We start from the raw sequence: 12,459 nt of genomic DNA on the forward strand, positions 1-12,459 counted from the left end.
GAGAGAGAGAGAGAGAGAGAGAGAGAGAGATGAGACAGAATACACACCTAACACACACACAGTATATTGGATTAAACATCAGTTTAATGTGGTCATCACAATAAGACAGGGACAGTATTTGTTGCGCTGGATTGGAGTGAAGTGGATGCAGTAAAAAAAACCCAAACCCAACAACACCACCCTTCCTCAGACGCTTTCTTATAAGATGTTACCATGGCTACAACGTAAAAGTATATAGGAAGTGAAATGCAGTTTGCTTATGTGAGGAGAGTCAGCACTGTAACGTTCTACTCGTTGTTTGGTTACTTCCTGATTCTGCATAAAAGCAGATCAAGTCCAGAAAGAGACCAAAGCACATTCAGTGAACGACCTCCGCTCTGCAGAGCACCTACAGAGGAGCAATGCACTACATGGCAGGACTGTGAGGAGAAAGACTGTGGTCGAAGAAGACTGTAAGGAGTGTGTGTGAAACTGAGACTACCTGCTGCTTTTCCATGGCAGGAGATGGCCTCTTCATACTTCCCAGCAGCTACCAAACGGTCGGCCTGTCTGCACTGCTGGTGAGCCTGAAGAACGTAAGACAGGGAATGCAATGTGTTACGAGAATGTTAAAGAGGTGGTGGAATGAAACCAGGGATAATATATGAAGCAAAAATACGAAACAGACTAGCTTCCCCTCTTTACTGTAAGAAAACTTCTTGTCATACGTGACAATGAACATTAATGCTATGAAAATGAGACTGATGATCCGATACAATCTGAAGACTTTAAGTCTTTAGATGCGATAAATTGGATTTTATGTGATTTACTGTGTTTTTTGTTCTTGACATGTTACACTAGCTGGTAGTTCTACTGTAATCCTGGATGACCGAGTTTCAGAGCTGTAGCTAAGTTAGGAGGAAATATTAAGATCAAATGGAGAAGGGTTGCATGTGTCGCAGACATGCTCCTGATCAATCATCTAAAACCCTGACTGTGCATTGCTGACATGGGTGGCCTATGTGTCTGCTAAATGCGGACAAGCGGGCCAGAGTCAGCATCCAGCTGACGTCAGAAGGTGCCGTTTTCATCTGGAACGCCTCCTCAACCAATTTATACTTGGAAAGTCGGAGAAGCCACAAGACCCTTAAGTTAACAAACAAGGATCGTGACAATAAAGGTAAAGATTTTAATCTGTAATCCCACTATTGTATTTGTGACTCACTACATAAACCATACGAAGGAAACTGTCCAGGCTCTGTCCACTGCTTCAGTATCCTGATCCTTTGTGTACATACAGCACCTACATCTCCTGATGATTTGTGCCCCACGAGTAAATTTGAGCTGGGTGCACTTTATTTTTTAAACATCTTCTCTTTCACTTCTGCATCTCTATGGTGCGGTTAGCGTATATTGCTAACTATTGCATGATCCGCCATTGCTGTAAAAAACGAAACGTTCCGTTGGAGTGAATGGGGATGACGCGGCTCTGGTTCTGATTTCCGAGGTAACTGGAATGTTCCCATAAATTGGAAAGTCGAAGTAGCTCCACCAATGAGTGTAAACAGCAACCCAACCGTGCCGTCTGTTCGGCCACGGTTGTGTATTTGTCACCGACTAAATAAACCATGCGCAGAGCGCTGGTTAGGCTCTGTTCGTGAACGTACTGCAGCGGTGTTTTATGAGGCATAAAAGCATTGCGCTATGTTGCTAGTGATGCCTGAATGGCTCTGCGAGTAAAACAGATCCATATATTCTTGTTTTTCCCGACTTTACGCCTTGAGAGTAACGCCAGTCTCTGCTCCAACATCTGACTTACGAAGCAAATGAGTCGCAGCACAACAGCAGCAAAGCTAACAACAAAGCGGCTAGCCGCTAGCTCCTAGCTGCTGTAAAGATAGCCTCTTATTGCAACATCAAACTTACAAGGTTGAGCGGGCTGTCCACGACCTCCATGGAGTCGATCCTTCGACGGCTTACACTACATGAAACGCGCCTCTGTCCCTCACTGACTGTCATTCGCACTGAGATTCAAAAGCTCGAATAAAATAATTACAAGAAAATTACTGTAAAGGAAGCAAGAGTCGCCTCGCTGCACAGCCACAGCAGCGTCGTGACATCACAGCTAGCGTGCATCTTGATTGGTCAACTGTGGTGCTGGGTCGGCTTTCTTCTTCTTCTTCTGTTAGTTATTTTAACGGCGTCGGTAAAGCATGCAGCAGCATCACCGCCTGCACTGGCGTGTGGACAGATTAGCAGAGGAAACGAGCTGTATTCTCAATCCTGTAGTTCAAAGATGCTCCTGTAATAATAACATAATCTGTGGTGCTTCCTCTAACATGTAAAGTTCTGATTACGATCCTTTCAATCACGCTACTAAATCTCTCCCCACTCGCACTTATTGCATTTTTAACACTTTCTGTCATAATAGAGTAAAGACGGGGTGTTAATGGGTGTAGTGTATGGGTCAGTCCTATATGATCTCCTGCTTTGGGTTCCTGCCCTGCATGCTGTTCAAAACTACTTACTACTTAATGGACTCTGTAGATGTATTTGTGTGTCCACTATCTCAACATTCATATCAAATCTTCTGCATATGATTATGAATTATATTTTTTCCTTTGGTGCTAATTTCCTATAAACTGAATTCATTTTTGCCAACAAGTCCACCTTTATATTCCCTGAACACATACACAGGCAGATAAGCTCTTCTTTCCTCCCGTCTACTTCGACTTGAGAGACACACAAAGCAGAAACTAGACTTGTGTCTAACTTTCTTTAACACCAGTTTAGCTTCTCATCAAACAAGCATGTAGAAATCTCACCACGTGCACCTGTAACCATGAATGTACTGATTTTTAGTATTTTTTTTTAAAAAGACATGATTTTTTTAACTGATAAAATAAATAAATATAGGATAAATCCCGACTTATTTGCACAGTCTTCTACTTCCTTTCCTGCAGGCTGCATTTTATTTCAGAGACATTCCATTTTTCTACCCAGTGCGCCCCATCTTTAGCATAATGCAATTTTCCTACATTTGTTCAGTCTTTTCAAAAACGTCATTATTCCTTATGTTAAATAATATACGACATATCATACGACAGTCGGCACCTATTTTTACTTCTTTTGTCCTACCAAACAGGAATTCTAATATCGACTTTTACAATTTGCTATTTACTGCTTGTTTTCTGAGTTGCAGAAGTCCCTCCCCACATTTGATGAGGAGCCTCTGTTATCATCAACTCTATGCTCCCTGATCTTAATGCCATGGATCTATAGCTTAACAGATTTGTTGGGTCTTTACCTGAATTGACTATTTACACTATAACTGCTTGGTTTGATTGAGGGGATTGGGATAGCTTGTGCCCTTTACTAATATACACACAATCATGATCATTTATGAACTTTTTCAATCTCTTCATTCACATGAATGAGTTCTGCTACGACTCCCCACATCACATTTCCTCTGATGGGGACACCAACGTCATTCAGTATATCAGTTCTCGGTGTGTTGCTAGGATTATGATAATAGACCACACAATGACATGATATCGTCACACTATGTTTATCTGTCCATACCTTGATTACATTCATAATATTATACCATGTCCTATTCTGGGATAAGACATACCACATGTATGTCCTATTCTTCACCTTTCTAGTCTGTCTGTGACTCCTGATTGTATACCAATATCTGACACAATCAAACTGTCATTTCAACCATATTTCTTGAATACATATTAAATTAGGCGTTTCTAACAATTCTGAAACATCCATCCATCCATCCATCTTCATCCGCTTTACCCGAGGCCGGGTCGCGGGGGCAGCAGCCTAAGCAAAGAGGCCCAGACCTCCCTCTCCCCAGCCACCTCCTCCAGCTTATCCGGGGGAACACCAAGGCGTTCCCAGGCCAGCCGAGAGATATAATCTCTCCAGCGTGTCCTGGGTCTGCCCCGGGGCCTCCTCCCGGTGGGACATGCCTGGAACACCTCACCCAGGAGGCGCGCAGGGGGCATCCTTGTCAGATGCCCGAACCACCTCAGCTGGCTCCTTTCGATGTGGAGCAGCAGCTGTTCTACTCTGAGCCCCTCCCGGACGGCCGAACTTCTCACCCTATCTCTAAGGGAGAGGCCAGCCACCCTTCGGAGGAAGCTCATTTCTGCCGCTTGTATCCGCGATCTCGTTCTTTCGGTCACTACCCACAGCTCGTGGCCATAGGTGAGGGTAGGGACAAAATTCTGAAACAATTTTGTAAAATTCTTGTCCACTGGCTTCAAGACTCATTGAATTCCACAGTGAATACATGAAGAGCCATCAGACCTTGACAGAAAGTTAGTATTTCTGGAATTTAACATTCTTCTACTGTTTCACAGTGTAATCCTTAGATAATAATTGTATTGTTTTTTCCTGTCTTAAACAGTAACAGCAAATACAGTAACACCCGGTTCCCTTGCAACAAACAGAGTCAGTTTTGTGTGAGAGCTGCTCTTCCGAGCACATCCCACGGATCTGTTTACTGTGGAGGCCTTTTGAGTGTTTTTCAATCTTCTGTTTCTTTTTGGTGAGTCCGAAGTGTGGCCTCAGTTTCCTGTTCTTAGCTGACAGTTGTGCCCCCCACTGTGGGGGCCCCACTGTGGTCTTCTGTTGCTGTAACACAGATATGTAAATAACGCAGAGTCATAAAGATACACGCAAAAGAAGTCATTTCTTTAACGCTGTCTGTAAATCCCGCTGACTACAGCTCATTACACATAAAACCAGACAGGGAAACACAGGCATCCCCGAGCATCCTCCTCCTCCTGCTGCTGATTCAAGCGACCGGAAATAGAAATGTTTCTGTAAAAATAAAACCTCAACGATATTCATATCTTAGCTTGTCTATGCTACGTTATATATTAAATCTCATGGGTCTATTTTTTAAATTCATCTTTATTCAGTGGTTATTTCTGAACTCGAATGAATCTAGTTTTTTCTTTTTCTTCACGCGGTTTTATTGCGACATAATAAACAGAAATGCTTTGCGTGCTTGTCTCACGTGACAGCCTGTTTTGTTTTCGTTTAGTGCTGAAGAGGAAGTGTCTTTCTGTTTGGTCGGTGGGATTCAAATATATAAGACAATCGCGAGCTTTTAGCCGTATAATATCTTAGCAGGTATCGAAGGGTTAGGGTATCGAAGGTTCTGCTGGTTCCGTAGCCCGTGTAGCTAAGCCGACTTCCGCCTGTGCGTCCTGCGCGGACACGTACGCAGCATCCTGGGAGCTTTAAAACGAGAGTGTTAAATGAAGTACACGCCAACAGCAAAACCACTGATGCTGATGACAAAGACAAGTCATACGTGTTTGATCGTTTCCAGCATGGCCTCTTTGGTCCTGCTCATGATGGTGCTTTACGGAACCATGAGCAGCCAGCAGCCGGGCGGCTCGAGCCTCAGACACGACTACCAGCTGCTGGGCAGACCCCTGTACAAACTGGATCTGAGCTGGCCCAAGAACCCGGAGCTCTACACCGGAGACGTGTTTGGAGTGGCAGTCAACCAGTATGCTGGGGTGGTGTATGTGGCTCAGAGAGGTAATCACACTCTGTTGGTAAAGTACTTCAGAGTCAAACATCATAATGGTGACTGCGTCATCAGTGTGTCAGTGCAGATGAAGATGATCTTAATTGTTATCTGTTACGATAAGGTCGACATTTGGAAACTGCTTCATTACAGAAGTTAATTTGAACACAACAAATATAATAAAGGTAGTAAAACAGTGGTGCTGAGGTCAGATGAAGTAGCTCACTGTATCCGAGTGTAAGGGCACCAGGTGGCAGCGATGCTTTTATAGATGTTGCCAATGCAACCCAGTGTGGAGCAGGGCCCAGTGTGGAGCACAAAATGGGCCCAGGCATTTTGAGTAGAGGCCCAGGTATTGTAGGAAAAGCTACAAAGCCTTTGAATGAAACACTGCAGTGACAGTGATGTACAGTCTTGTTGGTATATGTATGATTTCTATACAGGTTACATCAGATGACCACTTTAGTTTAAAGATTCAGATAATTATTTATTAAAAGTGAGACATTTTAAATAAGAATAAGACAGAAAAGTATTTCTTTGTGCCCCCCTCTCCCTGTTAATGCCCTACCTGCCCCCCTGGCAACACTTTGCTAGACCCGCCCCTGCACAGTTACCAGCTGTCAGCTGCTTAGAAAAGGATCCTGGTGTTATTTGTCTCTCAGAAACAGCTCATAACTTCAACTCATCCATGTCACCTAAAAGGTAAACCTGTTTCTCCATCACAGCTCTGATGATCCAGTAAGGACATCTCCTGGTTTCATCTTCATGTTTCCCTCTCACCAGATATACAAACCATATCATGACCAGCAGCTTTACAGCTGTGGCTCCAGCAAACATCAGCTGATACTAGAAACTAATATTAAATTCTAACAACAGCTGATCAAGCTTAAATGTGCTGCTGTTGTTTAGCGCGACATCTGCTGGTTTCCTCTTTCTGGCGCAAAGTGAGCGATAAACAAACAAGAGAGGAAAGCCGATCAGCTGATCATTGATCAGTTTCATGATTGAAGTAGCAACGGGAGAGAATGAGAGGAGAAGAGGCAGCTGTGCAGCAAAGACACAGAATAACTCCAGCTTTGTAGCTGAAGTCTGGGACGAATCAATACTATTTTCTTCTGTGTATCTGTGATAAGACAAGGGGGCGGGTGCATCTGACCTCCTCGGCTGTAATTGGTCCATTTCAGAATTGATCATGGCACATTGTCCAATCAACCACCTTTCATTGTTTATGCCATTACAAAATAAACAAAAACCAAAAAAACATTGGCCCATAAAAACGAAAAATCACCATCGGCCGAAGGCTGGTCAGCTGTGGTGTGGAGGGACATCTGTGTGTGGTATTTAGTACATGATACAGCGCAGTTTTGAATCTGTGAATGTATTAGCAAAGTATCTGTAATCTGAGTAGATACACCGAAAGAAGAAGATGATTTTAAAAAAGAAAAAATCACTCAGAAAATTACAAAACGTCAGTACACACGAGAGGTTTGACATTGTGCTGCAGTTCTCTGCTTAACAAGTGCATCGGTTTGTGGACAAACAAATTCTGCAGTGTCACAGTTTTGTGGTCAGGAGTCGGTCGTGTAATAATCAGCAGTTATTTCTCTTCCTCCTTTAAATGAAGCACATGTCAGCTCTCAGTCCATTTAACCCAGCATGTTATCCCACACCGCTGCGACCTCTCCCTCTCTCACACATGCACAGCATCTTACAGTTCACATGCAGATCTTGTTAGTAAGAGAGTCGCTGCATCAAGCTGACTTGTAGAGCTCCTCATGGACAAACACCAGCTCACATCATTGACCTTTTACAGCCATACGTCCTCAGCAGGGACTAAAACTAAAGGACACCAAGCTTTGTTAAATGCTGGCTGCATGTGGAGTCTGATGCAGTGCAGCATATATGTCACTGTGCTTGCATTTACTTTCCTTTAGGTGACAACGCTCCGAAGGTGCTGGTGTTCACTACAGACGGAGATTACCTCATGTCCTGGAATACAACCACCCTGGAGAAGCCTCATGGAATATTTCTAGCAGATGCAGCTTCATCGAACCCCACCGTGTGGATCACAGATGTGGGGAACGGCCCGTATGGTCACTGCATCAAACGCTACACGCCATCAGGAAAGTTGCTACAGGTGATTTGGTGCTAAGTAAAGCTGTTTCTGAAGTATCTAGTGTGATTCTAGGAATAGAAAACATCCTGTTGATTCTCGATTTGTTCGTCTCAGGTGCTTGGAACGCCAGGAAAAGCAGGTTCTGGACTGGACCCCCTGCAGTTTGATCAGCCCGCCGAGATATTTGTCCACGACTCTGGGGAAATTTATATTGTGGACGGTGATGGAGGGATGAACAACCGCCTCATTAAGCTGTCCAAAGAGCAGAAGGTGATGTGGATGCATGGAGAGAAAGGACAAGGCCTAGCTCAGTTCTACATCCCACACAGCGTGAACGTGGACACGGCCCAGAGGGTGTGGGTGGCTGACAGAGGAAACAAGAGGATCCAGGTTTTTAATTCTGTCACCGGGGAGTGGCTGGGGACGTGGGGGAGCTGCTTTACTGAAGATGCACCCTATTCTGTGCGCCTTACCCCAGACAAAAAGTACTTTGTTGTTGTCCAGCTCAACACCAATCAGATTTCACTGCTGGATGCGCCGCCTGTAGGCATGATTGGCCAGTGCAGAGTGGTCAGTGTGATCCAGTTGGCTGATGATGTGAAGCCCCACTTGGTAGACCTAGACCTGAAAACTGGGGCTCTGTATGTGGCTGAGATCGGAGCTCAACAAGCACAGAAGTTCACCCCCTTTAGTCTGGGTGAAAACTTCCTGTGACACAAGCTAAAACAGCCTGACTGATCATAAGCGGTTTATGATCGAGCGTCAACAAACAGGATGTTTAATCCTTTTAATTAGCTGGCTTGAATCAAAAATCAAAAGGGGCTCTATCGTGTACTTTACAACTCTTTTTCTTTCTGGGACTCCACTACAGCAGCTTTGCAGGATCACAGTAAGCCCACTGAGGCCCAAGTTTAATCCATGACAGCCCCAACTTTAAACTCTAACCGGAGACAGTCCGGATATTTCTGTGGTTTAGAAAATGTTCTGCTGAGTATCAGGGAACAAACCACTCACCAAAAACAAACTAACACCTTCTCTAGAATATAGGGCTAGACTTGGGGTCCAATCACTAATAGAGGGTTAAAGAAACTGCCCTTTATTTTAAAGTGAACTTTAAACTGAAAAGTAGTACAATTTCACAGCCTTTTGCTCAGTGGAGTTAATTTTACCTCCTTAGTTGAAGCCTGTCCTCATTAAATGTGAACAAACAGTTTAGTCTTGTAGACATGCACGAAGAGGGGAGATGAAATGAGGTCTCCTTTAAGCAAAGACTGGTCTCAGATTCACTTCAGTTGAATTCAGTTGTATTTACATAGTGCCAATCTACAACAGCAGTGGCCTCAGAGTGTTTTATATTGTGATGCAAAAACGATATGACAGTAATAGACAGAAACCCCTCTGAGCAGGCAGAACCAGGCCCCTCCGGCCCGGCGGCTGAAGGAGAAGAGAGCAAAGAGACAAACTCGAGCCCGAGTTAATCACTGATGATTCGATCCTGCATTACAACAACGTCTTGTTCTTCTGCTGCTGCATTAACTAGTTTCAGCTACTTTTCAGATTTTGTCTTTTGTCAAAATAAGATAAAGGTGAAACAGAGTGTCATGGTGATTTGTTTTATCAGGCTGTTGTTGTCGGTCCTCGCTGTAGTCACGTGCCATTTGTAATGTTCTGATTTTGCACTGTTTCAGCAGATCAGAGCCTCTCTGAGATGTGTTCCTTCTTTGCTGCAGACACTTTAAGTTTGTGTGTTTTGCCTGAACCAGAATGTGGTTCAAGCAAAAGGCTGGAGCTGTTCTGATAATATCATCTGATAATGTTGTTAATTCATGTATGATTGATTTGTGTTTTTTGACACAGCAGATGTGTAAAATGCTGCAAAATATCTACATTAAAATCCATCCTAATGCTGTCAGCACTCGTCATTGAACACGAGCAGCCATAAAGCTGTGTCCATCACGTGGTCAGAGTCTAATCTGGCCTCTTTTCCTTGAGCACAACGAGTGGTTTGCATGTTGTTGGAAACAGGATTGTACATCTAGAATCAAGGTGTTTCCTAACTGTAGTTTCTGACTTGGCTAAATGTTGTGAAAGACTTTTCTCCACAGTCATTCACTTTGAGTTATGCTGTGCTTTGCACGGTAATAGTCACCCGCCACCATCATCACCGTGCAGTGCAAGAATCTGCTTTGCTCAGATGAGACATGCTTTAGTGTTTAGAGTAACGGGATTGTTGTGTATATTCTCCCCTCATTAAAATTCATCGACCGCTGCTGTTTGTGGAGGCTTGTACATCAGTGCAATGGAATACGATTTATGGGCAGTTTAACGTTCTGACTTTGTTTGGCTTCTTCCAGTAACAACTCAATGATACACTAGAACGTGACAGCAGTCGGGATGTGATCAGGAAAATCAGCCTAAAGTATGAAGCCTGATAATGCAGATCCATAACAAGGGTCTGGTTATGGGAAGAGCCTTATAACATACACTGCTGAGCAGCGGGGGAATGAGGAACAGGTGACTGCATAAGTCAGGTGACTACAGTCACATGGCTGACAAACAGGCAGAACACGTTTACTGAGCAGGGTCAGAAATCAGGTTTAGTGCGTCTGAATCTTAGTCAGAATATCTCAGCCTCTACTGCTTTGGTTACTCGTAGATCACCTGTGTTTCTTCCATAATTGCATTATAAATGTCAATCATTGTTTATATTCATTGTGTTTAAGAACCGTTGCCACTCACTGGTTTCCGACATTAATCTGTGATCCCATGAGGCACATTTTCAGACTTGTTGGAGACTGCTGGAATATGTAAACAGTCGGTCTGTGTAGTTTCAAAAGATCATTTTCCAATACTGAGTTCATCCAAACATGTATTACTGTCTGCTCTAAATGCAACTACAATTTAAATCCTTTACGTTCAATAATAGTCCGTATTTGGGAAATTGATTTGCAGAATATCAACACATCAAACAACACACAAAGGTGTCAGGTCACTTAAGTAGCATCCAGTAAGGGTCCCTGTCTGTCTGTCTGTCTGAAGCGCTTTTATTTTGGTGGACTGTGTTTAGGTGCTACCACTAGGTGGAGCTGTATCCACATAGTTTGTACGTCTCTCCTGCTTCTACAGCTGAACGCCAATAAAGAAATACAGCATGATGAATCTCTTCGTCCTTCATTAATGTTATTGATTCACTTTGAAAGGAAGGAACTAGCTAACATATTCATGTCCACACTCTGGCCTGTAAACAACATTTTTCCTCTGACTGTGAATAACACACGAGAGTCTCTCAGTAACGAGGAAGCTGTCCTGGGGTCAGTTTAAGCACGTCTGCAAGGTTTTTTGTGTTGGGCCTGGAATCTGTTAGAAACAGGAATGGGTGTGTGACGACACTGTTCAGCTGCAACAGCACATGTGATATCAAAGGAGAGGTAGAAGCATCTCGTGCAGGTCAAACTGAACAATGCTGATTTTATTAAAATGTGCTAACCTCAGCCTTAATGCTCATTTGGGCTTATTTCCCAACTGATTTCATCCTCAGTTATTAAAATTATTTGTAAGAGAAACTTTCAATGAAAATAACTGTTGGTTTCACCAACGTCAACGTTGTTAAAAGTTTCAAAATATGATTGGGGACATAAAACACAGGGACATAAAGGTTTGTAATTACATTCTGCAAACAGCAGCAAACCCGGGGCTGTTGGAGCCTCGGTGCTCAGTGTGCTCAACTAAAATACTTTCAAACAAACAAAGAACACGCCAAACAGTAAAGGTCCAAGTTCAGGCTGTTTAATTCTTTAAAAAGGTTAATTGAGGTTAGTGTTCAGAATAACAGCCTGACCTATAAGGAACAGTGCTCTCTGTACTGTTCTGCCCTCGCCAGTGTCTTAGAGGAACTCTGTAGGCGTCCATGCAAACAACAGAAAAATGTGAATTGACTAATGCCTCATTGAATAAAAAGAGAGAAGCGAGAGAGATTCAGGAAAAGAGCAGAGAAAGATGGGAGGACTCGGGGAAGAAAGGGGAACTATACCGAGATGTGTGTGAGAGGGAACGGGGTCACATGGATAGGAAGATGAAGGGGTACAGATGAATAAAATGCCACACAAAGCTTGGTAACACAGTGGGGTCATTGTTGCCCCGTTGTAGTGGCCTCTCAACACAGGAGCACTAATGAAAGAAGAGAAGACGGGCGAGGAGAGCGCAGAGAGATGTAGCAGCCCCGCGCTACGAGCTGTGCACTGGGCACTGTGATGGTACCGCAGAGGAGAGCCAGAGCGTCTCAGCAAGGTCAGGGTTCAGAAATCATGAGTCTCAACTCCTTTGATTCACTTTGATCATTTCATCTTAATTTATTTAGATATTACATTTTCTACATGTACAGACAACGTCTCGTTCGCGGCACATTTTAAATCAAGACTGTGGCAGGCTGCAGACCCTGCCATCTGACCTATCCTCTCCCTCTGGGACAAACACAGCTCTTTGAAGGCAACTACAAAGCTCAGTCAAGCATCTCAGTCTCAGTAAATGCTCAAAATGTGTATAATTACCCTGCCAGGTAATTATACGAGCTATTGCATTCATTTCTTGGTCTTTATGTAACTCAGCTGGCTTTCTTCAGGGTAATATTAATATTTCATCCTGCTAGTCTATATGATCTGTCTGCTAGTTCAGTAGTTTGGACAATCGTCTCACAGCGCTAACTAGTAATGCTAGTGCTAGTAATGCTGTTGGTTTTATTAACTCAAACAACTGCTAATTTGTTAGCAATTCTACAGTGTCATCAAGCTAGTCATAGAATACAAAG

At 43.5% G+C, this 12,459-nt stretch overlaps 2 protein-coding genes across 3 annotated transcripts in view; one reads left to right on the forward strand and one right to left on the reverse strand.

Moving 5' to 3' along the window:
- Positions 1-2,133, reverse strand: part of nrbf2b (nuclear receptor binding factor 2b) — a 6,781-nt gene extending 4,648 nt beyond the window's left edge. The window contains exons 1-2 of one of the 2 annotated variants that reach the window (XM_005748734.1): positions 2,047-2,133; positions 482-566 (exon numbers count right to left, since the gene is read on the reverse strand). In XM_005748734.1, the coding sequence (XP_005748791.1) occupies positions 482-566; positions 2,047-2,115 (154 nt within the window). In that variant the 5' untranslated portion in view covers positions 2,116-2,133. Of the gene's footprint in view, positions 1-481; positions 567-1,905 lie in introns of both variants that reach the window. The other variant, XM_005748733.2, reaches the window with a different exon arrangement.
- A 2,865-nt stretch (positions 2,134-4,998) lies between these two features.
- Positions 4,999-10,814, forward strand: LOC102215498 (NHL repeat-containing protein 3). Its single transcript, XM_005748735.1, has 3 exons — positions 4,999-5,550; positions 7,474-7,676; positions 7,770-10,814. Exons 1-3 carry the CDS (start codon positions 5,262-5,264, stop codon positions 8,367-8,369), a joined length of 1,092 nt encoding a protein of 363 aa, XP_005748792.1. The 5' UTR covers positions 4,999-5,261; the 3' UTR covers positions 8,370-10,814.
- The last annotated feature ends 1,645 nt before the right edge of the window (positions 10,815-12,459 follow it).

The sequence above is a fragment of the Pundamilia nyererei genome, unplaced genomic scaffold (genome assembly GCF_000239375.1).
Source record: "Pundamilia nyererei isolate P.nyererei 1_Seehausen unplaced genomic scaffold, PunNye1.0 scaffold00228, whole genome shotgun sequence".
Taxonomy (NCBI): domain Eukaryota; kingdom Metazoa; phylum Chordata; class Actinopteri; order Cichliformes; family Cichlidae; genus Pundamilia; species Pundamilia nyererei.

Coding starts and splice junctions, on each gene's coding strand:
- LOC102215498 (XM_005748735.1), top strand. CDS start 5,262: ATGAAGTACACGCCAACAGCAAAACCACTGATGCTGATGACAAAGACA. Junction 5,551..7,473: donor GGTGTATGTGGCTCAGAGAG/GTAATCACACTC, acceptor ACTTTCCTTTAG/GTGACAACGCTCCGAAGGTG. Junction 7,677..7,769: donor CATCAGGAAAGTTGCTACAG/GTGATTTGGTGC, acceptor TGTTCGTCTCAG/GTGCTTGGAACGCCAGGAAA.